This window comes from Antrostomus carolinensis, unplaced genomic scaffold, assembly GCF_000700745.2.
Source record: "Antrostomus carolinensis isolate BGI_N321 unplaced genomic scaffold, ASM70074v2 scaffold14810, whole genome shotgun sequence".
Taxonomy (NCBI): Eukaryota; Metazoa; Chordata; class Aves; order Caprimulgiformes; family Caprimulgidae; genus Antrostomus; species Antrostomus carolinensis.
Genome location: NW_010290642.1, coordinates 11,600 through 39,320, shown reverse-complemented (window position 1 = coordinate 39,320; position 27,721 = coordinate 11,600). Strand labels below are relative to the sequence as shown.

At 37.2% G+C, this 27,721-nt stretch overlaps 1 protein-coding gene across 2 annotated transcripts in view; it reads left to right on the top strand.

The window, feature by feature from the left end:
- The window catches only part of ATP13A3 (ATPase 13A3), a 40,778-nt gene extending 18,506 nt beyond the window's left edge, over positions 1–22,272 (top strand). For both annotated transcript variants that reach the window (XM_029086499.1, XM_029086504.1), the window contains 22 exons: positions 1,703–1,860; positions 2,520–2,708; positions 3,628–3,689; positions 4,265–4,415; positions 4,877–4,993; positions 6,040–6,057; positions 6,149–6,302; positions 6,389–6,509; positions 7,705–7,829; positions 8,791–8,969; positions 9,432–9,554; positions 9,643–9,722; positions 11,034–11,076; positions 11,174–11,283; positions 12,132–12,228; positions 13,070–13,142; positions 13,962–14,139; positions 14,821–15,008; positions 15,443–15,531; positions 15,727–15,807; positions 20,404–20,493; positions 21,906–22,272. In XM_029086499.1, the coding sequence (XP_028942332.1) occupies positions 1,703–1,860; positions 2,520–2,708; positions 3,628–3,689; positions 4,265–4,415; positions 4,877–4,993; positions 6,040–6,057; positions 6,149–6,302; positions 6,389–6,509; positions 7,705–7,829; positions 8,791–8,969; positions 9,432–9,554; positions 9,643–9,722; positions 11,034–11,076; positions 11,174–11,283; positions 12,132–12,228; positions 13,070–13,142; positions 13,962–14,139; positions 14,821–15,008; positions 15,443–15,531; positions 15,727–15,807; positions 20,404–20,493; positions 21,906–22,103 (2,624 nt within the window). In that variant the 3' untranslated portion in view covers positions 22,104–22,272. The remainder of the gene's footprint in view (positions 1–1,702; positions 1,861–2,519; positions 2,709–3,627; positions 3,690–4,264; positions 4,416–4,876; positions 4,994–6,039; positions 6,058–6,148; positions 6,303–6,388; positions 6,510–7,704; positions 7,830–8,790; positions 8,970–9,431; positions 9,555–9,642; positions 9,723–11,033; positions 11,077–11,173; positions 11,284–12,131; positions 12,229–13,069; positions 13,143–13,961; positions 14,140–14,820; positions 15,009–15,442; positions 15,532–15,726; positions 15,808–20,403; positions 20,494–21,905) is intronic.
- The last annotated feature ends 5,449 nt before the right edge of the window (positions 22,273–27,721 follow it).

Below are 27,721 nucleotides of genomic sequence, written 5' to 3'. Positions count from 1 at the left end.
CTGAAGGCTTATTTCTCTTATTTCTTCTACTCTGCTGGAAGAATAATGCTGCTTTTTTTTTTTAATAAGTCTGAAACCATGGTCTCGGCTCTTAAAAGGAGAATTGAAATTGTTTCCAACACACTGAGTCTTACTGCCCTGACATCTGAAGTAATTTTTTTTTTAGTCTGCTCTTTGCCCATGACAGGTCAGAGTTAGTTCCTATGTTGCAAATAGGATTGATTTAGCTCTGTTCAGGTTTTATGTATGGACAATTACACTTTTCCCGCTAAGACTATATATAAAGAGAGATGCAAAGGGATATAAAATCCTTTCTGTTCTCCTGTCTGGTTTACAGGGATGGCTTTTAGGCAATTTCCTAGTAGGGAATTTCTCACTCCACAGACGTGGGTGGATGTCACAGCACTTAAAGCCTCTCACTCCTAAGATGTCTGATAGTAAGAATTAAAGTAATTCTCACCTAGTGAAATACAAGTAAAAATCCCTTTATCTGAGGGAGCAGGATGCCACAAAATGGAAGATACTAGAAAATTTAGTCCTTAAAAGAATCCTAGGAGAGCAGAATTCCATATGGTTGTGTGTACAGTGTGTTCTCAAGACATCACATGAGGCTTTCATTTATCATTTTACCCTGATGTGTGTTCTAGCCTGTGCGGCTACAGAACCTTCTGCAAAAGGTTCTGATTTTTTTTTTTATTATTTTTTTTAATTTCTGTGTTGAATTACAAAGCATTCATGACTAAATACTCAAGTACATACTGACATGCTGAACTTCTCTGAACAGGGCCGTGGTTTGTATCCTACAGTAGCAAATTCAGAGCCTGGAGGCTTCACGCCTTGTGCCTCTTGTGATGAACTTGTTTTTTAAGACTGATGCAATAGCTGCTTTGTTCGGGTAGAATCTTGTATGCCAGATGCCAGCCTGAGGGCTTAGCCTTTGCTGGGAGAGCTTGTAGACTGAGAAACTGTTAAGGAGCTGTCACTAATGCCAGCAAACCTGACATTGAAATTGAGATTGTAGTAATAGACTTGGAAGTCTAAGCAGCTACAAAATGTTTTGGGCATACAGAATTGAATGCTGGTGTTGGCCTCTCCACATGTTGAGGCAAAGGTTCAAGGAGGATCTCGGGGTGTCTGTTGGTTGTCTGACTCCAAGACCTTTACAAGTCCAGTCACCTAGCTCACGTATGAGAGCGCAATCAAGAGGTGGGCTTCTCTAAAAGATGACTGTGCACTGCAGTTTTTTTTTCCTGAGTCTTTCTTCCTCTCCATGAAGGGAGCTTACAGAGGCTTACCATTTAAGTACTTAAAGTTGGGCTCTATGAATAACTTAATTTTCTTTTTGCAAGGACTAGCACAATTAGACAACCACTAAATATACTCACTAGTTCTGCGTTCTGAGAGACAAAATGCAGTACAACAAACTCCTCCAGGCCAAACCATTTGAGGGTGTAACTGCTGTAGAAGAGTTCATTTGCATCAGCTGTATGTCCTTGCTGCAGGAGAGAAGCACTTAGTATGTATGATGTGCACATACATTATTGAAGCACCTTAATTACTGCATTGCAAAACATCTGTTACTGTATACTGAGGAACACTTGTAATGAAATGGGTAGCTTAAGGGTTTCGTCTAGGTTTTTAATTATTTGAGTAGCTTTGCTCTTGTTTATGCTTTTAATAACTTACTCCTTTTTATTTCTAGGCTTTAGTACTGCTAAAGGACAACTTGTTCGTTCCATCCTATATCCAAAGCCAACTGACTTTAAACTCTACAGAGATGCCTATTTGTTTCTCCTGTCTCTGGTAGTGGTGGCAGGCATTGGGTTTCTTTACACAGTTGTCAATAGCATCTTAAATGAGGTATGTTTTAATTTCTTATTCAGAACCGCCTTATTTTAGTAAAGGGTTGATCATGATTTCCTGCACGCTTCAGATGATGAGAAACAATTTGATTTTAAGTGAAAATTTCTTTATTTTGTATCATTGGAACTAGAAAGACAAACTTACTGAGTACAAAATTCAGCAGAGAAGCAGAAGTTGAATATTTTACAATTAAATTTGAGTTCACCTCAATTTCTATTGACCCAATTGCTAGAATTTTATCTTTATTACATGTAAGATTATCATCTGACTGATACCTGTTTGGAAGAAATAGGATACAGCACATCTAAAGCATACTGCAGGCAAAAAAACCTTACCAAGAAGTTGATAAAACTGATAACCTTGTAAATTTTTTTCAAAAAATTTTGTATTATTCAGTCACTATTTTAAAGTAATATATTTTCAGGGGGGAAAGTGAAAACTTGTAAGTTACAGGTTGTGGATAGTTTAGGACTGGATTATCATGGTTGCTGATGATGGGTGAAGATTCTGGTAGGTTTCTGGGCAATCCAGGACATGCTGTACTGGGGAAAGCATTGTGTAGATTTCACTTTTGGTAACAGTGATGTAATGCTTCAGTGGGATAGTGAATCTTTAAGTAGTAAGTTCTTGTTCATTAATTCTGACCTTTATTGCAGGTTCCAGTTCATACCATCATCATTGAGTCTCTTGACATTATCACTATCACGGTGCCTCCAGCACTCCCTGCTGCCATGACTGCTGGCATCGTTTATGCACAAAGAAGGTTGAAAAAAATTGGCATCTTCTGCATCAGCCCACAAAGGATAAATATTTGTGGCCAGCTGAATCTTGTGTGTTTTGATAAGGTTAGATGAATTTTGAAACTTCATATTGCAACCTGGAAAGACGTTGTATTATAAACAGGAATTCATATAGACTAGCGACTACAGGAAAATTCATTACTTTCATATAAGTTATAATTTTTGTCCTGTTAGTGTCCAGGACACAAATTCAGTGTTTACCGCCTGAGTTTAACTCAATTTAGTCTAAAGAGTTGTTACAATTCAGAGCTGCTTTCTTATGTCAAGACACCCAAGTCCTAACTTACTACTGGCACCCCAGAAATACGAGAGTTGAGGACTATGAAGAGTTTTATTTAGTAGACAGACTTCTGGAAGATTGAACTGTGAGGTCAGACTTGTTTCTCATTTTTATTTATTTCAATGAAAAGCCAAACCAGCATATTTTTATTATTCCTTAACAGAAACATGAGTGAAAGACAGTAATGCCACTAGCCAGAATCCTTTGCTTTTAGCTAATGCTTAGAGAAAATTTATTTTCCTCCTTAGAGCTTTATCTAAAATCTAAAGTACCCAGAATAAATTTATTATTTGCCTTTTATATTCCAGTTACTGTTTTAGCTACGTAAGAAAGTAGTATTAAGGGTTTAGTGCCTATTTTCTGTTGTCCCCAACCCCTGAATATAGCGATGTCGAGCTATATCATCTTTTGATTGTAAGGATCTATTTCATTTGTCTTGTCTCCAAGGAGGAGTGTGATTGCTCTGAATGTTTAAGTTACTTAACACAGTTGGAACTTAGTTACTAGCAAAAGCAAGGGAGAAACTGTATTTCCTATCCTGAAGTCTTGATTTTTAAGAGAAAACAGAAAAAAACATTGTTCAGGTTTAATTTGGTTAATTAGCTATTAATTTTTACGTTACTTGATGATAACTTGTTTCTGAAGGCTTTTTCTTCTTGCCATGCCCCTTTATTTATTTTGCAGACTGGCACACTTACTGAGGATGGCTTGGATCTTTGGGGAATTCAACGGGTGGAAAATGCTTGGTAAGGATAAGCTCAGAGCTGATTGCAAATATAATACTTAATTGTGCTTTAACAGCTTCAGCAGAATAGAAAATTCAGTGTGAGCTCATTTATGTTTGCATTTCTGTAATGAGCTGTAAAAATGCAACTGAAAATACGGTTTAGGTGTAATGAAAGTTACAGGAATTTAAAGGAATTTAATTTGTTAAAGTCTGAGACTTTGTTAGGTTCATACTGCAGAAATGGTGCAGTTAAAATATAGCATGCTTCCTTAATCCTGTCCTCCTAAGTGATGACTTTTTGAGCTGCTAAAATTAATTAGCTTAGCTAACTGAGTTATGTACAAAGTGATAAGAGGCCTCTGTATGAGGAATTAAACTAGACAGTGAATTAACATGGAGATTTTGAAGGAGATAGAAGTTGTGACTGTTTCTGAAGATTCCAGCCAGAGTCTTAATCTGTTCTGTGTGATGTGTGAAAATACAAGTGAAGAGACTTGTGCAGTCAATTATCTTCAGTTAATCTAAACAAACCTTTTGAATTGGCTCATAATAAATAATTACAGTGCTAAGTATATTATAACTTCATTGTTCTAGTTTCCTTTTGCCGGAAGAGAGGGCTTGCAGTGAGAGCTTGCTGAAGTCTGAGTTTGTTGCTTGTATGGCAACTTGTCATTCCCTTACAAAAATTGAAGGGATACTTTCTGGGGATCCACTTGATTTGAAGATGTTTGAAGCAATAGGATGGGTAAGTGTCTGCTTGTTTTTAAGATCAGTAATGTGAAATTCCCTGTGCTGTTATATGTAAGAGAAGCTGTTATATGCTCTTTGAAGCTGTAACTGTAAAACAGTGGGCTTTTGACAATGTTTGCGTGTCAAAGGAAGTCTTAATATGAAAATGTTCCTAAAATGTGTTCTGTGCAACAATTCATAGAACCAAAAGAATCTTAAGAGCTAATTTACTGCTTTCTGATGTTGTATGTGGAAAGGTTTCAATGCATATAATGTAAAATAGCTCAGTGGATCTTAAGTTAACTGCTAAATTAAGAAAATTCTCACAGGAAATTTAGAAAGATGATTGCATGTTGGGCTGACTCCCAAGGTTGGTTGTTTGGTCTGGTTTTGTTTGTTTGTTTTTTCCCTGAAAGTTATATTATGAGAAAATCAAAGTTAATGAATGTATAAATTAGTTGATTATTTTTAATACAGATTTTAGAAGAAGCAACTGAGGAGGAAACAGCTCTTCATAATCGAATCATGCCAACAGTGGTTCGACCTTCAAAACAACTTTTCCCAGAATCCAAGCAAGCAACAAATCAAGAAATGGTATAAAAATTCAAAGCAATTATTTGAGTTAAAGTAATCCTTCATGTTAAACAAATACATTTTACAGTATGCCATGGTTCTGGCTGATATAATTCAAACAGGATCAAAACTCTGTGGTTTTTGATGTCAGAGATAGATAATACATGTTTAAGCTGTTGTTGAAGGTAGTGGTTCAGTATATTATGCTGCTTTCAAGGTGAGCAAACTGATTGCCAGCATTATTACCCTTACGGTTATGAAGTGCTGTAATGCTTTTTGAGCCTGTGCATTTTAATATTAGTATAATTACCAAATTCTTACTGTGCTAATGAAGTGCTTAGGTGTGCTCACCTTGCAGTTTCAGTTAAAACAATTGTTTGTTAATGTCGCTGCATGGTACAAAATTCTTCCCACTGTTGTACTTTAGAGCTGTTTGTTTTAATTAAGTGCTGAGTTAGAACTAAAATGTACTTGGCAGATTTAAAATTTTCTTCTCCTTGCATTTTGAAGTATTTTTTTAAACAGGAGGGGAAATTTAAGCATGTGACTGTATACCCAGATTATCACAGAGCAGGGTAGTGGGAGGGTATAGCAGGTTGGTTCCTCTACATGAGTTTTATTCTACAGTGGATAGAAGCATCTTTTTCTGTTCAGAACTCAGTGTACATGCACAGCAGTAATTACTGTCCAGTAGTTGACACGTGAACGTTCTTGAAACGTACTACATGATGTTTTTGGGATAGACTTAATAATCACAGCCTCATTCTGAAATACCATAGTACTTTAATTATTTACATATGCTAAACAATCAGAGGGGGGACTGTGAAAGGTCTTGCAAATTGCAATCAAGAAATCAGACTCTAAAGTTCTCCTATATCTTACTTAAAGGATACTAAACAGATACAGTATAGTCATGCTCAGCTTTTATGAAATACGTTACAAATATAATGTGACTTTATATTGAGGATGCTGTGTAGATTCATTTACTGATTTGTGTTGAAATAATTTGTAGTTGAGAAATAACTTAAAAATATTTCCAGTAAATGTATTTTTTATTCTTTTTTTAGGAGTTGTTTGAGCTTTCGGTAAGTATACTTTTTCAATTATGCACATACCTCTTTTTCAGAATGCATGTAGAAGTAACCCCTTTTCTTCCTTCCTTCCTGTATGACACAGACCAGTTATGAGATTGGAATTGTGCGCCAGTTTCCATTTTCCTCAGTTTTGCAACGTATGTGTGTAATAGCGCGAGTTCTAGGGGAGAAGAGAATGGATGCTTACATGAAAGGTGCCCCTGAAGTGATTGCCAGCTTGTGTAAGCAGGAAACAGGTAAAGGAACAAACTATTTTTATTTCTTGTGCAGCTCAGCTGTAATATGAATAATTTTAATAACTCTAAACTTGATCTTTTTGAAGTTCCTGTTGACTTTGAGCGTGTCCTGGAAGAATACACGAAGCAGGGCTTCCGAGTTATTGCTCTTGCTCACAGAAAATTGGAGTCTAAGCTTACATGGCACAAAGTCCAGACTATTCATAGGTAAGAGTGACTTCACTTTTTTAATAAGTAGCAGGCTTTAAAAGCTGCATCTTTGAATTAATTGTGTACTGTTTATTTTTGTTTAAATCAATTGTTACTCTTCTTTAGCTTTCTTCTGTCTTGACATATGCACGTATCTCTGCATTCTTTATTTGAACCGTGGTCAATACATTGAAATTTAAGATAAGGAAGTTTTTCTGCAATAATGTAAATTCTGAGGAACCTCTTTAAGCTTGAAATGAGCTGGAATAATATTTTTTTTATAATGTTTAATTTATGCTAAGATGTCAGAAAACCCTTGTTTGATTTCTTTGTTACTTGAACATACTTGTCATCTGTGTCATGGCATGCAGTGGAAACCCTCCTGATTTAGTTTCTTCATCTGCTATAGGCAGCATGTCCATTTTCTCATTGCAAAGCTTGTCAGAAAGGTGTGGGAGGTAGGAAGGTTTCTTCCTCCAAAGAGTTGTATTTCCTGTTAATTACTTTTCAGATGGTCCTATTTTTGTGAATAATACTATCTTTTCCATAGTGTTTGAAAGTGTAGCATCATTATGAAAATGCCAGCTTTGAGTCTGTTCTTGTACACAGAGCTGATACAAGAGATTAGCTTTTTGCAGAACAGGACAGAGCAGAGAAATGGTTTTCCAGTTTCAGGTGTGAAAATCTACAGTAGCAGTAAAATACCAAGACCTGTAGATACACCGACTTTCATGTAAACCAAAGTTAATTAGTTGCTTTACTTAATTAGCTAATGTCTATTAATCTTACTAGCCTTGGTATCATAATTTGGTAGCTTGTATGTTAACATTCAGCTAATTTGGAAATTAGAGATGCGCATACTAAACAAATCTTAAAATTTGTCTGTAAATGCAGTGAGCTTCGGAGCATTTTTTTCTTGCAGTAACCTTTCTTTTTGAGAATGTAGTTTTTTCTATAAAGAGTTCTCATGGAAGAAACTAAAAGTTGTGCCTGAGAGGAAACAACATTTTCTCATACTGGTTTTCAACTAAAACAAGGGAAATAAGTATAAACAATTATGAATGATGATATCTCTCAGGTCACTTTTTTGAAGCAAATTCTTCTTTTTTCGTGGTTAAACATGTCCCTTTGACAAACAGTAAATTAGGTTCTTTAAGTACATCTTCTAATTGTAATTCTTCAACTGTTCTCTTCCTTGTCTCCTTTTCTACAGAGACGCTATTGAAAGCAACATGGATTTTATGGGGTTAATTATAATGCAAAACAAGCTAAAGCAAGAAACCCCTGCTGTACTTGAAGATTTGCATAAAGCCAACATTCGCACTGTCATGGTTACAGGTTAGCACGTAAACATTTATACTCAAAAGATAAAAATCCATCTCTTCTTTAATTGTACAATTGTATTTTAATTGGTCCTATTTTAATTGTAGTGGATGAAGTAAAATTTTAGTGTCGATAGGCTGGGATTACACTGTATTTGTAGCAAGAGGGAAGTTTAGAAACTATTGTGAGAATATTCAGACACCAGTGTTTCTCTTTGAGTGAAAGTTGCTTTGGTGAGTCAGAGAGCAGAAACCAGAACAGGAATTAATTCTACTTTGTAGCTTCCTGTCCCTAGCTCCATGCACAAGTTACTTTATACTGAATTGAAGGACGAAAAACCTGAGAGGTCTTTGAAATCAGACTAGGTGAAAGTCCTGGTTTAATCTTATGACTGACCCTGATTTGAACAGGAGGTTGGACTAGATGACCTCCTGAGGGTCCCTACCATTTTGAATTATATTATGATTAAGTCACTTTGTATTGGATTTTTATTTTGGAAGAATGACTTCTTATGTTCCCATAAGTGGGCTAGGTATCTGTGCTCAGTGTTTTCTATGCAGTATGTGTGTTTCCTTTTTAAATCACAGATACTGCAACTTTGGAATAATGTTTTGATAGGCTAACAATACAGCTCAGTGTTTGTGTGTTCTGTGACTGTGTTTAAAAACCAGTATTTTAAATGGCTGTGTGTTTTTTGCCTGATTTTCAATATATACTAAGATTTGGTCAATAGGAGACCTTTATGGATGAAGGAAGCATACAAAGTGTCTAGTGATGCTAGTGCAGGGGAGGGTTTTAATGGGCTAGGTTTTGAATTTTGTCTGTAGACTTGGTTTGCCTTAACGTTGTCACTGGTATGTTAGGCAGTACTCCTAGTTTAAAACTGCCTCTGTTAGCTTTTCACTTACGTGGAATATCAGTATATTCTATTGATCCTTTTCTAACCAAAACCTTTTAAAATGCAATTGTTTGACAGGGGATAACATGTTAACTGCTATCTCAGTGGCCAGAGACTGTGGAATGATTCTACCTCAGGATAAGGTCATTATTGCTGAAGCACTACCTCCAAAGGATGGGCAGGCTGCCAGGATCAACTGGCATTATGCAGATACCCTTGCAAAATGCACTAGTTCATCACCAGCCATAAACTCAGAGGTATGAGCATTATTGAGCCCTAATATGAATGTTATGAGCCCTTAGTGTAAGCAGTTAGCTTTACTGTTGAGTTTTTCTTTTTTATCAAATCTGTGTCAGATCAAAATTGATGTACTAGTTAACTTCCTGATCTTAAAATACCAAAGAGTAGTAAAACAGCTAGGGGAGCTAGTTTTTCACTCGTGATATGACATTTGATGTTTTAGTTGTGCAGGAGACAGGTTTTTTTCTACATTTCAATCTGTTAAGACTGCTCTAGCTGCTTGTAGTTGAAACATTAAACCATGTTTTCTTATAATTAAATGAGTGTTTTCATTGTATGAGGTTTTTTTTTATAAGTAACATTCTTAGAAACCTTGACTAGTGTGGGATCTCTTGGAATACTGCTGTCAGTATTAGCTTGAAATTACAAGATATCTGTGTAAATACACTATCACTAGAGTATTAAACTACTTTTGATAGGATATTCCAGTTAAATTGGTCCATGAAAGCCTTGAGGATCTCCAGATGACCAAATACCATTTTGCAATGAATGGAAAGTCATTTGCAGTGATTTTGGAGCATTTTCAGGACCTGGTACCGAAGGTGAGTGTTTTACTTGAGTAAAACTTGGACACTTTTGATGGTGAACAGACTTTGCCCTGTGAGTATTAAGAAATCTTCTGTCTTCCAGCTTGTGTTACATGGCACTGTGTTTGCTCGCATGGCGCCTGATCAGAAAACTCAGCTGGTGGAAGCTCTACAAAATGTAGAGTAAGTATTTGCTTAAGCATAGAAAGTGGGGGAGGTTGTCTGTGTTTGATGTGATAGGAGAAAAAAAAATTGTCTGCTGCTAGCCGTTTTGCCAAATGAAAAAGGCTGGGCTGATATAACTTGAGTTCATAAATCAGCCTTTAAGCTGAGCTGAAATGGGAGTAGTACCATCTGCTGGCTAATTGTGAAAGTTTCAGCTTTTTCTTGAAGTTATAAATGATTAATAACTAAACTGGCTAATGTGTTTTATAAATATGGTTTCTTGGTTTAATAAATAAATCCATCAAGTGTCTTCTGTGTATTAAAGAAGTATGAATGGGATTACTCTAGTTCACATATGGTCAGTATACTGTCTGTTGATGACAGGCCTTGCAAGTATACAAAATACTGCAAAAGTCTCTTTTCCTGGAGCAAAGATGCTTTAGAACACCTTGGAATGATAGAGGGCTGATAGCCAGGTCAAACAAACCAGTAATGGTTAAGTCATATTGCTTTTTGTCTACTTCTTTATATGTATAACGGGAAGAGCGATTGCTTTCAGCATTAGTGATCACTCATTTATTCTGCAAGAGAAGCAGCTCAGGATATGGTTGGGCTGCTTTTCTTGATGCAGCCCAACCGTATCCTGGGCTGCATCAAGAGAAGCGTGGCCAGCAGGTCGAGGGAGGTGATTCTGCCCCTCTACTCTGCTCTCGTAAGGCCCCACCTGGAGTACTGCATCCAGTTCTGGAGCCCTCAACACAAGAGAGACATGGAGCAGCTAGAACAAGTCCAGAGGAGGCCACGAGGATGAGCCGAGGGCTGGAGCAGCTCTCCTATGAGGACAGGCTGAGAGAGTTGGGGCTGTTCAGCCTGGAAAACAGAAGGCTTCGGGGAGACCTTATAGCGGCCTCTCAGTACCTGAAGGGGCTACAAGAAAGCTGGGGAGGGACTTTTTATAAGGGCAGTTAATGACAGAACAAGGGGAAATGGGTTTAAGCTGAAAGAGGGGAGGTTTAGATTAGATATTAGGAAGAAATTCTTCACTGTGAGGGTGGTGAGACACTGGAACAGGTTGCCCAAGGAAGTTGTGGATGCCCCCTCCCTGGAAGTTTTCAAAGCCAGGTTGGATGAGGCTTTGAGCAACCTGGTCTAGTGGAAGGTGTCCCTGCTGATGGCAGGGGGGTTGGGACTAGATGATCTTTAAGGTCCCTTCCAACCCAAACCATTCTATGATTCTGTGAAATAATCTAGAAGTATTTAATGAAATAAGCTAAATGAACTATGATTAGGGAATGGTCCAGAATGCTGACATCTGTTTGGTTTTTATAGTTACTATGTGGGCATGTGTGGAGATGGAGCAAATGACTGTGGCGTAAGTATGTTTTTATTTGCCATACAGAACTGTTCAGTTACATTTTCCAGCTGAAAGCAAGTTTTAAAATGCTCTCTATTTCCATGTTAACTGGCAGGCGCTAAAGAGGGCACATGGAGGTATATCTTTGTCTGAACTTGAGGCTTCTGTGGCATCACCATTCACTTCCAGGACACCTAGTATTTCCTGTGTGCCAAAGCTGATCAGGTAATGCCACCTACTGTGAACATAAATGTGTCTGTGCAACTCCTTTTGCATACCCTGTCTTAATATGTTTGCTGCTGTGGTAGGCCAGTTTGAATTAAAGAGCAAGCCATACATTTTCAGTAGTTCTGTTTCTTTACTGAAGGTGCTCTGAGCAAAGGCTTGCTGTAGCATAACTTAGTATTTTGTTATAAACCTTTTGTCCATGTAAAGTTAATTTTTTAGAGTGTGAGAGAACTTCTACACATTAATGTTTAATTTGATGTCTTAGAGACTATGCTAGTTTCAATAAAGGCTGTGTGCAACTGCAAGCAGTAAAATTCTTCAGATAACTGCTCAGCACTATACAAAGTAGAAAACAAATTTTCTAAATAGAGTTTGACCAATTATGGTTCTAGAATTGGAAGTTAGGTAATAATTTTGGGTGAAGGTCAGCCAGAGAAGAATCTGGTTAAGTCAGTGTGGAACTAGTGAAGTAATGCATAATCAGAAACAGTTCTGAAGTCAGCAGCTCTGTGGCTGACTGCATATTCATTCAATCTGGTTAGTGAACTCGTGCTTCATAGATGCTTTTGCAAGCAGACCTTCATTTTAAAACCTTTATGTGTTGGAAAACCACATAAAGTCCAAAGAGCACTGTAGTAAGGTGGTGGCTCAGTTCAGAAGGCACGCTCAAAACTTTGATATACTTGAAAGTGTACCATTCTCACCCCTTTTTTGTGTATGTCTTCAGCCTAATGTCCCTCAAAGAGATTGCTCATGTGTTTAATTGCAGCTAACATTTTGCTAAGCAGAATTTAACTGCTTGCACGGAAAGCTTTCTAGTTACATGATCGCATTTGTTTTGACAGGGAAGGCCGTGCTGCTTTAATAACTTCCTTCTGTGTATTTAAGTTCATGGCATTATACAGCATTATCCAGTACATCAGTGTTACTCTGCTATATTCTGTAAGTATTCTGTAAGTGTTTAAGCAGTGTCAGCATAATTCAGAGATTTGAAAATTGGTAGATATTTAATATAAATTGTTGCAAGTCTCTTTGAGTACACAACACCTGCATTCTAAAAACTGTCTTTGGACTAAAAGTATTGTTAGTATTTTTGCTTTTTTTATATTAACTGTATGAAAAAATGATAGTATCTATTTTAAAAAGACAATAACTAATGCCTGTGAATAGAAAGTCTATGGTGCATATAAATTGAACAAAACCATAGGATTCCATTATTTAAAAACTGTCAGTATTTTAAAATAACTTTATTTACAGAGCAGTGCGAACAGCTTTTAAGTATTGAGTTAGGAATGAGGAAAAAAGCAAAGTATAGTATTTCCTGTTAATATGATTGTATTCACAATATGGCATATGGTAGAAATCCTATATCTTAATTTGTATTCTGAGTAAGTTAAACATGCAAAGTATTTAAAGACCTTGGAGGTAGAAATTTTGCCAACTGTATGACTCCATAGTAAGGTTATGGTGTTTAGAGAACTGTGAGCCTAAGCTATTATTTCATTGCTTTGTAAGATTGAGTAATATAAGTTTGAATACAAACATATTTCAATTACAAACAGTTTATCCATCTGGAAACTTAAATTATTTCATACCTTGATACTTCAGGAATTGATGTGAATTGTAGAGTACTCAAGACTCATACAGATAAAGGAAGCCAGTTTGGCAAGAGACCGTCTTGTTTATAGAATGAAATTTAAGATTTAATGCTGTAGGAGTATCACTGTAAGATGTTCCTTGGTGTGAAGAAATTACCAATGTTTCAGTTGTGATTTCTGTCTAGATCCTGAGCAATTTGGGAGACTTCCAGTTTCTCTTCATTGATTTGGCAATCATTTTGGTGGTTGTCTTCACTAGTAAGTATTGTGTTGAATTACCTCTGCTGGCTTCTATGAAGCAGATTTTGCTTGGTCAAATTTTCTTTAATATCCAATTACATGCTGTTTGGAGTAAGCACTGTGACATACAGTTAAGATGTTATGACTACTACAATATATACATTAAAAAACCAAACCACTATGTACTGAGTTAGATTGATCTGAAGTTTGGGAAATGTCCTCATACAAAAAGCAGGTTGTGGGCACGATCTTAGAAAAGTAGGTCTTCACAGTACAGGAAGTCATAAATATCTACTGACATGAGGAGACTGTTTTTGGAATCAAAACAGGAGTTGTTCCAATATAATCTTTCTCAAATGTTTTGATTTCTTGCATTTTTTAGTTGAAGTTCTGTCCACAAAATGTTATACTTGAAAACTATTATCTAGTGAAGTGTTTGATTCCACATATGAACCTAGCACTCAGTTTACTGGCTAACAGTTGAATTCCATTTTCAAGTTTAATAGAAACTGATTCTTTGAAGCAGACCAAAACTGAGGAGACAAGCTGTAAGTCCTACCAGACAAAGGGAATTTGGCCAGACACTACTAATTCCTTAAGTCTCATGGCTTCTATTATTGTCCCCTGCTGTCCTGTGCTGCTGGGAGTAACCAGCCTGTAGAAGGCACTGTGGTATTGTTCTAGTGTGGTATAAGCTTTTCAAGGTGGTTTCATACATGCAGTTCTGGACTAATTTTTAAAGTGGTGTCATGAGCAAGCCATTCTAATTCCACAGAATGTGAACAGGGCAACTCTTGAAAACCATAATTATGTAATTTATTTTTCTTTCTCTTGCAGTGAGTCTAAACCCTGCTTGGAAGGAGCTTGTTGCGCGAAGGCCTCCATCAGGTCTTATCTCAGGTCCACTTCTGTGTTCCGTTTTGTCTCAGATCATCATCTGCCTTGCTTTCCAAACCTTTGGGTTTTTGTGGGTCAAGCAGCAGTCCTGGTATGAGCCTTGGACAACAGGTTCTGAGTAAGTGTTTCAGTGGCTCCGTGCAGGATACAATAATGATGGGAAAGCTATAGGCAATAATTGCTCTCTTCTTCATTGACTCCCTTTGGGAACATTGTAAATAAAGCTTCTGCTTTTGACTTCTTTAAGTCTGCTGAATTTTTTGTGACAAGCATACTAATACATAGGAGTTACCCAGTGGCTGAAATGCAAAACGAGGTCAGAGCCAGACTGCAGGATCTGAAGACTCCTCAACTTTGGGACAGTTGAGATCAAAATTTGAAATTAATGGTGCAGACCTATTTTAAGTCTTCTGTATTCTAAAGTTTTGTTTTCCTGCTAGAGTTCCAGTAAATCAAATTCTATTTCTGAAAACGAAGAAGTGTTTTAATCTTTTTTTAGATTGCAATATTTTCTTATCTAACCTCCAAGTGTATCTACAATGATCATTTCTAAACAGTTCATGTAGTGAACTTAGAAGCTGGAAGCATAAAAGAACTCAAAGCTCAGAATTCACAAAAATTGCTACTTCCATGCCACAGTTCTGAGTTATTTCTTACTACCCATAATAGGTTTTTAAGGATAAGCTTTTTTTACTACTGTAGCAATTTGTTCTGTCATTATTACTTTTGTTAATAAGTAGGCCTCGTTTGCATCTTCTCCTTAACTCAGGGTTATTCTTTTTTTTTGTTGTTGTTCTAGTGCATGTAATGTCTTGGATGCCACAAACACCAGCTCTGTACGCCATGGAAATGAGACTCTTCATGATGAACATTACATTCAAAATTATGAAAACACAACTTTGTTTTTTATATCCAGCTTTCAGTACCTCATAGTGGCAATTGTCTTTTCTAAAGGAAAGCCCTTTAGACAACCGTGCTACAAAAATTGTAAGTCCTTTCTTACTGTATACAGTTCCAAGTGAGTGTGCACTTATTTATCCGTGGCTCATTTACAGTTCTGTTATGCCACTTCAGCAGTAATAGTGTTGCTGGCAGAACACAGTACAATTATCCTCTGATAATCAGAGTTAGAAATAGGGAAGTATTAAGCTATATGGAGAAATTTGTGCTAATAGTTGCTTTGTTTATGTAAGTATATTTCTGTATATATTTCGGCTCCACAAGTGAGACAGTGAGAAACTGAATCTGGCCTTCTATCTCTTTAAGGCTATCAGCATAAGTTGTATTGGCAAAATCCACCTGGAATGGGTTTAAAGGAGAAAATAAGTTATTTCCAGGGAGCGATGAACCCATGATACATGGAAAAACTGTCTAAAACTCTGATTGCGAGATAACCTGATTATTTTTTTTTCCTTTTACAGTTCTGTTTGTTATATCTGTGACAGTTCTTTACGTCTTCATATTTTTCATCATGTTGCATCCTGTTGAATCTATTGACACATTTCTTGAGGTAAGATTCAGCAGATAGGCAGGCGTTTGTACTTCCTGAGATAACTGGTTGGCTGCTTCTTGGGCAATCTTCACCCCTTTAGAGCTTTAGTTTCACATGTCTGGGTGGGGAAGGAGGAATTTATAACTCCAAGTGTTTTGAATGTGTTTTTACTTCATATGTGTGTTGCTAACCTCTGGCAACTCTCTCTCACAGCTCGTGTGCGTGCCATATGAGTGGCGCCTAACAATTCTCATCATTGTTGTTCTCAATGCAATTGTATCCGTGCTTACAGAGGTAAGAAATTAAAATTGGAAAAAATGCTTGCGTGTTAAGTGGTTTTTTGTCCTCTGAGTACGTTTGTCTTTTGTTTAGAATGTCTCTCTTCACAGAATGCCAGTGTAAGTGGCCACTGTTTTCATGTTAAGTTTGTATTCCTAAAAACGTGCTTGTAGGTTAGATTTAAGATGTCATGGTTTTCTGTGTTAAAAGCATAATTTTAAAACTTTTTTTTTTAATTATAAGAAGAGAGGGAAAAGTTGAAAGACTTGTAAGTTATTTCAACTATTTCATAGGACAATAGTCTCCATATTTATTGCAGTGTTAATCCAGTTCAGAATAACATAACATAGTAAAGAACTATATAAAACCCTTGGAGGAGCCCATCTTTGTTCAGTTGTCATACACATAGCTTATTGTTCAGAATAATGCGGGTCTATATAATTTGTTAATCTAATTTCATCCAAGCCAGAAGTAGAGGTGTTTGTGCACATCTGATTTTTCCAGCCCTGAGCTTGTCCAAAGTCAATCACTCTGTATATTGGTCTTTTCTGCTGGAACTCCAGAGTTAATGTGGGCAGAAACATGCCCTACCTTTCATCCAGGTATCTCTGTCATTTCTAAGAATTGGAGTTTGACAGATACCTCTTCCAGAAGGAGTCTGGATTCAAAGTCAGTCATTTATTCCTGTGGTTAGTTCTCCTCCCTGTTAAATTGATGCCTTATTTCCAATCTGAATACATTTGGGTTTTGGTTGCAGCCATTAGTCGCTAATTTTTTCTGCAAGATGAAAAAATCTTTCAACATTATCTAGTGCTTCCACACTACAATTATCTGGTTTTACTTGTAACGTTTTCTGCAGCTTGCAGTCAATATTTCCATTACTATGGGAGGGATTGCTATCAAGGTACCCAGAATAATGTTTGCTTGGATCATACCATTTTGGCCTTTGAAGATTATTACAGCATTAATGTTCTTTCCAGTTAACTAGTTTTTTCCCTTTTATTTGTGACTTAGTAAAAATAAAATCAACCAAGGTTTTTTTTGATACTTTAATCAAGATTATCAAGGCTTTGTGTTCAAAATGTTGTTCCAAATAGAGTTTGCAGTATATGCTGTTATGTTGCTGCCTATTGGAACATGTTTTTCAGTGTTTTTACATGATAGGCAATAACTTGTCTTTTCCAAAACATGGCAGTAGATACTAATTTTTCTGGCCTTTGCCTTGTTGTTAAAAAACTTATCTTCTCCTAAAGATTGTGTGCCTTTCTTACATTGTCCTGTATTTACTCTAACCCTGCTTGTGATGTTTTCCTTTGTGCCCTTTAATTCTTTCATTTTTTGTACTACTTAAACTCTCAATAGTTTTCTTTTTTTACCTCATTTATTATTTGTTAGAAGTTAAATTTTCTGTATATTACTGTCTTTGCCACTGAAAAAAAATAGTTATTCTGAAGCTGCAGAACTGTGGCTTTTTTGTCTTCTGACAAATTTAAAACAAACCTCCTAGAGAGAAAAATTTTTTCCTTTTTACTTTTCCTAGTCAGTTTTAGTGTTTTTATTACCATTTCTGGGAAATCAGCTTTCTTGAAGCACTAAGATTATTCCTTGGAATTGAGCTTTGTGTTGATACATGTTGTGTAAACAGGTGCTGGTTACAATTTTCAGTTCAGTGATAAATCCTACTGACAGAAATAAACTTATTTTCTACTGAAAAATTACTTTGTTCTGCAGATGATCTTTCTAACTGCTATACAATCTGGTGATGTTTCTGTTCTGGAAGCAGAAGGGCTTTAGTAGAAAGTCTGCACAGTGTGTCAGTCCTTGTGTCAAGGATAGATGGTTCTCTGGTTTAACCATTCATAAAGTTCCACTCCTAGGCCTTGTTGGTTGCTACATCAATCTGTAAACTTCTGAGTTTCTAGTAAGCATAACCTAGGCAATTTAATTACTGTAGACCATTAGTGTTCACTCAGTATTTCAGATCCTACCCCTCCTCTTTTTCCTGTGCAGGTCTGAGTTAGCGTCTTTCAACACTTCAGTCACTTAATTGTCATTACCAAAACTGGTGGGATGATTTGTCACATTCCCTTTCAGACAGACCTTCCTGTTTATCTTGTTGCCTATACTTTAGGAGTGGAATAGAAGTAATTCTAGAATTTAATTTTCTTGTCATTGTTTGGGAAGTTCTACTTTCACTTAAAACCTGTTTCTTCCATTTTCACTGTTACTTGAATGCTTTGTTTAGTCAAAAATTGTCTTATACAGCAGGTGTCCAACAGAAGCATTGCCTAACGATTCTCAAATCCCAAACCTTGTTTTACAATACACACTTCACTTTCCATAACTGCAACCTGCTTTTGTCCCACCTTTTGAACTGTATTTGTCCAACTCCGGCAGTATTACTCTAGTCTCCCTGAAGCTTTTTTGTGTGGTGCCAACTCTTGGGTCCAGCGTGTTACGTAGAAATCACAGGCTGTTTAATTCCTTCACTTCTAATAGCTCACTTCCCTTCTGTCCTTGTGTGCCTGGCTGGATTTTCTGCCCACTACACTTTTCACTACAGTTATGAGTACCATAGGTCACATTCCAAGTATATTGGAAAAGATGATGGTGGCATCTCCCTTATTTCTTTTGGCAAGGTACTCTGTAAGTATATCACCTGCGGCTTGTTCTGCTGAGACTAATTCCTTCAGTAATTGCCTCCTTAAGTGTCTCATAATCATAAAATGGTTTGGTTGGAAGGGACCTTAAAGATCATCTAGTTCTAAGCCCTCTTCCGTGGGCAGGGACACCACTAGACCAGGTTGCTCAAAGCCCCATTCAGCCTGGCCTGGAACACTTCCAGGGAGGGGGCATCTACGGCTTCTCTGGACAACCTGTTCCAGTGTCTCACCACCCTCACAGGAAATACTTTTTTCCTAATCCATCATCTAAACCTACTCTCTTTCAGTTTAAAGCCATTACCCCTTGTTCTGTCACTGTGTGCCCTTGAATAAAGTCCCTCCCCAAGCTTCCTGTAGCCCCTTCAGGTACTGGAAGGCTGCTATAAGGTCTCACTGGAGCCTTCTCTTCTCCAGGCTGAACAGCCTGTCCTCACAGGAGAGATGCTCCAGCCCTCTGATCATCCTCATGACCCTGCTCTGGACTCACTTCAACAGATCTATGTCCTTCTTACATCGAGGGCCCCAGAACTGGACAAAGTACTCCAAGTGAGGCCTCACAAGAGCAGAGTAGAGGGGGAGAATCACCTTCCTCAATCTGCTGGCCACGCTTCTTTTGATGCAGCCCAGGATACAGTTGGTTTTCTGGGCTGCAGGCACTCATTGCCTGGTCATACTGAGCTTCTCATCAACCAACACCCCCAAGTCTGTCTCCTCAGGGCTGCTCTCAATCCATTTTCTGCTCAGCCTGTATTTGTGCTTGGGATTGCCCTGACCTATGTGCAGGACCTTACACAAAGGGCTTGGATCTGTCTTTTGTCACATTTGCCACTTTGACACTTGTGTCACACTGGGCTCATACGTAGTTTCTTAATTGCTTCTCCAACAGGAATGATTTCTGAATTTGGTTGTCCCAAACATGTTTTCTGAAATGCTGTGTAAAGCTTTTGCTCCTTCCATGTGGTTGCCAGACTGGGTTCACAGAGCATGCATATTCTTTCTGCCAGATGATAGAGAATACTGCACAACAAAGGCAGATCCTAGCAGATGTTCCTCCTTACCCCAGTGCCTGATTAGACATAGTTAAACTAGACTGGTTTAAAATATGAACATCTAACAAGCTGAAGATTTGTTGGCAAATGCTTTATAAAAGCACTATGAGTTTCTGGTGTGATATAAAGTCATAAGCATTATAAAATCTATTATAAGTAAAGTCTAGCTAATCAGCTCCCCTTTCTCAATGGCAGAGGTTAGTCAGATGTTAGAAATGGAATCTCTCCAAAGATGGGAGGTTTATGTTGAAGGCCGTGGAAGATGCAGGTTCACACCTGTGTTGCCGGATTTGTTCAAGGCTCTCGAGTCTGCCCCCGCAGCCGTATGAGAACAGCCAGATGTACTGAACATACCGTTCCACTTCTGCCCTCTTTTCCAAAATCTGGAACGGCTCCTGCAGAATTCCTTCAGACTTCCTGCTGGTGGTTCAGCTTTGCCACCCCCCTGAAGCTTTTCTGGGAACGTCACTGGTCTAAAACAAACCCTGAAAAAATGTGTAGCTCCTGGATGAAGCTCCTATAACGTTAAAGATGGCTTGAGGGGAAACCGCTTTAAGCGCTTATGTCTGCAGTGCTTCACAGGTTTTGGGGTTTTTTTTAGAGTACTGAAACACATTAAGAATGTGTATTTATGATTTTTACCTGTATCAATAGATGCAGTTTTGGTTGTTGATGGTATTGATTAAAGTGCATGTCCATATTCTTAAATCTCATGTGAGCACTTTAAGAATGCAAATATTTATCACTTAAGTACTGACAAGTAACGTAAATGCTATTTTGTCTGGCACTGAATTATTTATGCCTAACACACTATTTCAGATTTTATTTGTAATGTGCATACTAACAACAAATGATCATTAGTTTCTTTAATTCTTCCCACTCACTGCAATGTCTCACAGAATGTCCTCCTTGATATGATCCTTTGGAAGGTTGTGTTCAATCGAGACAAACAAGGAGAATATCGCCTCACCATACCCCAGCCGCCTCAGGTTGGAGACTGGTATTTTGCTGTCATCATTTGAGTGCATGCAGATTAATTCAGTTTTGTCTTTTTATGATTAATAAGTGTCTGTTGCCTTGTCTTAAGCTAAAGATTTTTTAAATTGGATTTCTGTAACTTAAATATTAAAAGGGAAGGCTTCTGGTTTTATATTTTTTTCCTCCTTGTTGCACTTAAAGAATTTAGGTCTGTATACAAGAACTCCAAAGCAAACCCAGAGGATTGATTTTTAGACTTTTCTCGCTTTATCTTCAGTTTGCACATTAGCAAATTTTATTTGTGAAGTCAGAAGTAAGCATGCTAGTTCTGGGAATGTCTTGATTTGCTTGGAAGCAGAATTGCTGATGCTGGGTCTAATCCAGTTCTGTATTGGTTTAGGGTTTTAGGGCATTGTCTGTGAGAGCAGTAACTTAGAGCATGTACAAGTGAAACAAAACAAAACGGCAAATGAAAGTGCATTATTGCTACTTCAGATGGTTTAGGAGGCTGAAGGATTGAGCTTCTGCTTTTCAGGTGACCATGACTCTTGGTCTGGTCTGCCCCTCTGTCATTAATATATGAAGGAAATCTATGTGAATCCTGTAAAAACTAGCTTTTTCTTTTTTAAGCCTGTTGGCTTATTACTTTTAGCTGTTTGTACATTTGTTCTTGTTAGATTTATCATGGTTTATTGCTCACCACTAAATTTTATTAAATGTATTCACTTCAGATTTACATTTGTCCTTTTGAGGCTGTCTGAGAAAAAGTTGCTTTGTTTTCACCTAAGAGTGGAAGTTGTGTTTAAGGCTCATGTTTGGTTCAGTTCACCATCTGATAGAAATTTAGAGCATGAAGAAAACTGTATAGAATGTATCTCCATTAAAATGTCAGCCTGGCTGACTACAGGTAGCCTCTGAGACATGAGAGTAATCCTTTCTTAAGAATGAGGAATGGTGTTTCTCTTCTCCAGCTAGTTAAGTTACATGCATTTAGGACTGGGAGAGGAAAAATAGGAATGAAGACTTAAGTTCAATTATTTGTGTCTTTTTTAATAACTATTAATGCTTGTAGAACTTAAGTTTCACAGTATCAGCAAGTTAAATTCTCCCATTTGTGGCTGGCTGACTGCCTACAGTTAAACAATTAATTGCTTAAAAAGTGTTTTGAGACTCTGGGAATTCAACTGCTTTTTACAGACCAGGCTTTTATTCTTAATTTAATGGTGCCTGTTTTTTCAATAAACTTGTGTTTATTGAAACTGTTATAAAAGCTGCATAAAAGCTGTTGGTGACCTTAGATGTTACTATACTGCAGAATACTTGGGTTTTTTTGTGTAATGTTTTTTTAAATGTCATTGTTATAGTGATTTACTCGTTTTTTTCCTTGTGGTAATCCAATTCTCAAATCTCTTCACTTCTGCAGGAGGCTGTGAATCGCTGTGGAGTCTCTTTCCTTTCTTCCCTGTTTGGTTGTAGAGAGAAGACACCAAAAGCCAAGTATATGCATCTAGCTCAGGAACTGCTGGTTGATCCAGAATGGCCACCAAAACCCAGAACAACAACAGAAGCAAAAGTACCATCCCAAGGAAATGGTTCATATCAAATCATCACTGTCACGTAACAGTGGATCTTGGTGGCATGTGTCTTTAGTAGTATTCAGAAGAATGTAATTTTAAGGCTTTAGCTGAATTTGCGGTATACTAAATGTTAAATTCTAATGCAGATTATTTCCAACTGTTTTATCTCTCTGAATACAAAGTTCAGAGCCAAACATCTTATGGCTATACATTTTAAAAATGTAGGTTACCTTAGGCGGAACAAATATGATTGTGTTTCCTTCCACCTTCTTTCAAATTTCATTATTCCTAAATGAGATGTATTTGAAGGTTTAAACTGCAGGGCAGTTAAAACAGGTTCACTTTATTTGCCTGGAGTATCTTAATCATTGTTCTAACCTGCTTACCTGAGCACGTGTGTAATGGTTTCATGGTAGTACTAGAGGCACATAATAGCCTTGCCATGCCCCTTTATTTTTATTTTTATTCACTGTTGAAAAGCTTTGTGCCTCAGAACGGTTCTCAAGTTTTGGTGTGTGTAGCTCTAAGTTTGTCCCTACTAGTAAGGAGTGTTGCCAGGTATAAAGTTGGGATTTTAAGTTGTGATTATTTTTGTCTGCCACAGCAGGCATTGGGAATGCTACAGAAGCAATATGCTCTGTCCTTAAGAAAGCCCGTTGCTTTCAAGTGGGTTCTTAGCTTCTTTTCTAGCTAACCCCAAGGAAAGGCTTAGGTGGCCTCCAGAGGAGGAAGCATTTGGCTACACTCTGAAGTTTTTGGAGAAGGAAGGCTGGAGAATCTTAACACTTTCTTCTGTCTCATGTTTTATTATGTTTAGCTATGCATTTCTCCACAGACTTTGCTTTTTCTAGCAGAAGAGTTGGATTATTTTTTTGTGGACCATGTTTTATTTGTGAATCCTAAGATAATTCTCCTACATACCTTGAAGTAGTAAGGCTGGAGTTACTGCTGCAAGGGAAGGGGGGGGGGGGGCGGGGGGGAGGAATATTTTCACATGCCCACGCTTGGGATTTGTGCATGTTAAGAACGTATGCATTTCAAAAAGTCTGCCAGTGTCTTAAGCACTACATGTAGCTGTATGAAACAAAATTAAGAGAAAATAGATGAGCTAAAATCTGTCTTGCTGCAGAACTATAAGGCTTATGTGCATTTTATTTATTTAAAAAAAAAAAAAGGCTCTCATCACCAATAATGCTGCTTAAGCACTTGGGGTAGTGATATATCACTTTGCCTTAGGCGGTGTCAAAACACAAGACCACTAGAAAAAGAGGTGTGCAGAGATGTAGAGGCAGGCATCGTCCTCATATGCAAAGCTTAAAACTTTTTTTTTTAAAAAAACAAACCCAACTCACATATTACTTATTTACAAACCTTCTTCAAGTTGCTAAACTTTCAAAAACTCTTCTTTAGTGTTTTTGGGAAGATAATAAAAATACCAACTCCTGATCAGTCTGTTTTGACCAGATGCAACTGACTGGTTCAGACACCTCCAAGCTTTGGGAGGGGATCTTGGATCCAGAGAAGTCACAGTTCTGTAGAAATCCTTTAGAAAAGGAAGTTGGGTCCTTTAGAGTAGCTGTGGAAGGCAGGCCCCAAACTCCCCAGCTGGCTGGGATTAGTTTGAACTGTGTGTATGAATTTGAAGGTGTTTTGGTTTTGGGTTTTGTTTTTTTTTTTCAATAATTCCTGTAGAGACAATTCCATTCCAGCATTGTTTTAATAAGGGGAATTTTTCAGGTCAGGCCTAATTCCCTTGTGCTGTTCTGTCCAGGCAGTGTCCCCTGCTGCTCATCTTATGGTCTCTGCAGTGTTGAACATACTGTGCCAATGGGGAATTTAAAAGTGGTGCTAAATGTTTTGGAAGACTTTTTCCTAGAACTTGGAGGTTTAAGTTGCTAGCACTTGATCCTCATAAATAGTATGCCTATGGTGTACTATCCTCCAGTCCAGCTGCCAACTCTCTTCCTGATTTTGTTTGTTTGTTTGATTTTAGGGGGTGGAGCAGGATGAAAGGGGAAGTGGTTTCCTTAACATTCATTCAACAGAGCAATGTAAAAGTCTTATTATCCTGGCTTCTTAAGGTCGTAAACATCAAACAACTTTGGTAGCTTTTAAGGGGTCTGCAATTGTAGACTTGGAGAAATTTATTAATCATGAACTTGAGTCAGTTGGCTAATTTGTCAATGTTGATTTTATAAAATCTTTGTAGCGTGGAATAATTGATGAAGAATAATTCTTAGCTGCGTAAGTAGTATTCAAATTTAAAGAAAAATAATATTTTAGTTGAAAAATGTTGTGAAGCTATGCATCTTGGACCTGGGAGCTGTGACTTATCCTTAAATGCATAAGCTTTTGCTTTCCATTTCATTGACCATTTTAGCTTGGTGGTTCCATCAGAAGTGCAAGAAAATATGTGCGTCTTTCCCTTTTATATGCTTTTGCTTAATACTTTCTCTAAACTGCTGACTGCTTTCAGCCTGTTTGGTTTCTGAAGCTAGACTTTGTCTTCTTCTAGTTTATTAGACTTATCTAGAAAGTGAGGAGGAAACAGCTCATTAAGATGGGCTTGTCTTTGGTGAAAATTTTAGGAAACTCTTCCTAAAACCAAAATTGCCAAGTGTCTCCACTTGATTGAGTGACTAATGGGTCATGAGTCTATTAAACTTGAATATTTTGCAAATGGGAGCTAGTTTCCTCAAGGTCTGCGTTCAGAGTTAGTAAAATGTTCTTGAGGTTGCACGCTTGAGCTCTGACCTATTTGCTTCTGACGCTTAGTCAAGAATAATAAATGAGCTTTTCTGAGAATCCTTCTTGTCATTGCAAGTTCAGCCACAAAATAAGCTTTTGCATCTTCAATTATTGGGATTTATGCCTTCCTGCCCAAGAGCTGAGTTTGGCCACCTATAATTTTTCTCATTTTGAGCAGTATAGTTTTTCTGGATCTGCACTGGCTTATTCAGTTTCTGCTTTGAAGTTAGATGAAATTCAGTTTATAGTGAAAAGAATCTCTTCTAATGTTCATCTTGGAAGTCTAAATTCAGGTGAACAGACCAATTTAGTGATCTCCACTAGATACTTGGTAGACGTTTTCTTCCTGCTGTATATTTTGGCCTTACGTTGAGGAGTTTGATTTATTATTAAATTATTTGTGTATGCAGACTTTAATCTGTACGTATTTTACTTTGATGTATTAGGATTTGTAAATATTACTGATTTTTAAATATTATTTATGCACATACTTAAAGGACTGGTCTACCCAGAAAAGCAATTGTTAAATAATACATGTTACTTTTTAGAAATAAATTTGCAAGATCATTAAATTGTATATCCCTCAGGGTTATTTTTAAAGTTTTTGTTTTTCTTCCCTTCAGATTTAATTAGCCAGTTTCATGTACTATAGAACTAAATCTACTGTAAAGAAAATGCAGCAAATAATGCTTGAGTAGAAGCGACTAAAACACCCACAGAACTGACTTGTCCATATTCATCGTAACTTTAAATTGGAAACTTACTGTTGCACTTTTTAAAAGTTGTTGGATTTTTAATTCTATTTATTTTTTAGTTTATTCATTAAGATTGTGCTGAACAGTTCCCCAAATTGGTTTAGTAATCCTGTGCTGTATATGTGTATACGGTATAATTAATGCTAAGCAGATGTGCGAGTCCTTCTATGCTGCAAATTTTTAATGCTTATGTTGGTCATCACAAAATGAGAGCGCTAAAGTTCTGTAGGATTTCTCCCATGGAATTCTGAATTATAAACTTAGGTTTTTGTATGTCCAAGGGAAAGCTGTGGGTTTTTGACAATTTTTAGTGTATTGAATATGTTGATTTTATACAGTAAAGATTCAGGTTTTTAAAGCTATTTTCAACAAACTGCAGCTTGTTTAATAGTTACGTGAACCAGAAACTGTTCCTCAAGCCTAATCCAAATTAAGAGGTTCATCATTGCAGTGCTCTCTAGAAACTCAGCTTCCTTTTTATTTTTAAATCTGAAATGATACTACATCTTTGTATTTAAAATATGTATTGCTGCTCTAGAATGGTACCCTGTTGTCAAGAGGCATACATAAATAATTGTACAATAGAATTGTAAATAGACTTGTAAATCATTTTTGTGACTGACGCTCTTTGAAAATAAAATTAAAATGAACAGATATTTTAACTCTTTTCATTAGTTTCATGAAATTGTTTTTAATTATTCTTCACACAGTTAGATCCAAAGCTTGTTGGAGAATACAGACTTACTCCCACTGATGTCATGGATATCTTGTTCAGTGCCTGTGTATTTTTGAAGATGAGGGTAAGGAAGTATGCATGCTGTGTGTTAGCAGTGCGTACAGTGGCACTGATGTTCTGCAGTGAGATAATACTGACCACACTGTCACCTGGTGGCTTATGAAAGCCATTTTATAACCAGACCTTGTACATGTGATGATAGCAACTCTTTTCCACTTTCTGCTATCCAGATGTTCCTTCTGTTCTTTGACGTGGGGGAGGCATTATCTTGAAAAGACTCCTGGGCGAATGTTCTGGGTTGTGAGCTGGCATGGTTGTTGCAGTCATTTTCAGAAAAATCACACAGAAATGAAGACATCTTTTCCAATCCTGTGGCTCACCTTCTGTTCAAACATTCATCAACAGAGCACATTATTTTAAAATTGAAGACAAGATATTTGAAATACCTGATTACTTCATTACAAAAACTTAATTTTTTAATTTCAGGATAAACTTGAAAACTTAAAGCTTTTCTGTTTTCAGAATCTGTAAGGCTGTAGGTTTTATTGGCCTGTGACTACTGAAGACTTGGAGGAAAAACAGAAGCCATATGGGTCAACCCTGGGTTGCTTAGCCAAAGCATTAAGTAGAAAACTTCATTCCTTACTCAAATTGCTTTTGCTCCAGTCCTGCAAGAAAGTAAAAGACAGTGCAGCTTTGTGAAGGTGCATCTAGGTCACTTGGTTGTTTACAGTAGATATGCCCACTCCTTCAAGACCTGCTGCACCTCTGGAGCACACTGCAGTGAAACTAAGTGTCATTAACAAATTTTAAATTTCTTTCTGATCATAATTCATGCTAAAATATAGATTTCTGACTCTAGTCAGATTTGCATTGGGTTGGTTGAAGCACATACTCCAATATCGCTGTCAAAGAAGCTACAGAGGTGGGTTTTTTGTGCTGTTGCATGTGTGACTTCAGACTTTTTTCCTGCTCTGTGAGCAGTCTCGTTCTACTTTTGGAGTTGCACAGAACCTATGGAAGCTGGTTGCTTACACAACTAAATGTAGGCAAAATCTGCTCTGAAGCTTAAAATATTCTTTGGCCTTTCACAGTAGTTATGCAAATATGGGTGAAAGTGTTATCTAGAGGATGCGTTCTGCTGTTTTACTTCCCGTTTAAAGTGCAGAATCATGGTGAAGCCTGATTGCCTGCTCTGCTCCTAGCAAGTTCCTCGAAAAAGCAGATAAGTTTCTAAGGTAAAAAATTCCCTTTTCATGCTCATATGAGTTTAGAAACTTGCAAGAAAGTGATGAAGCAAAGCGCCATAGTAAATGATATGTGTGCTCAGTATTCTATGATATTAAGTTCAAAACTCATCTCTGACTTTTAATATACTAACAGTATAATTAATTAAAGTATTGCTTTTGGCATCATTTCATAG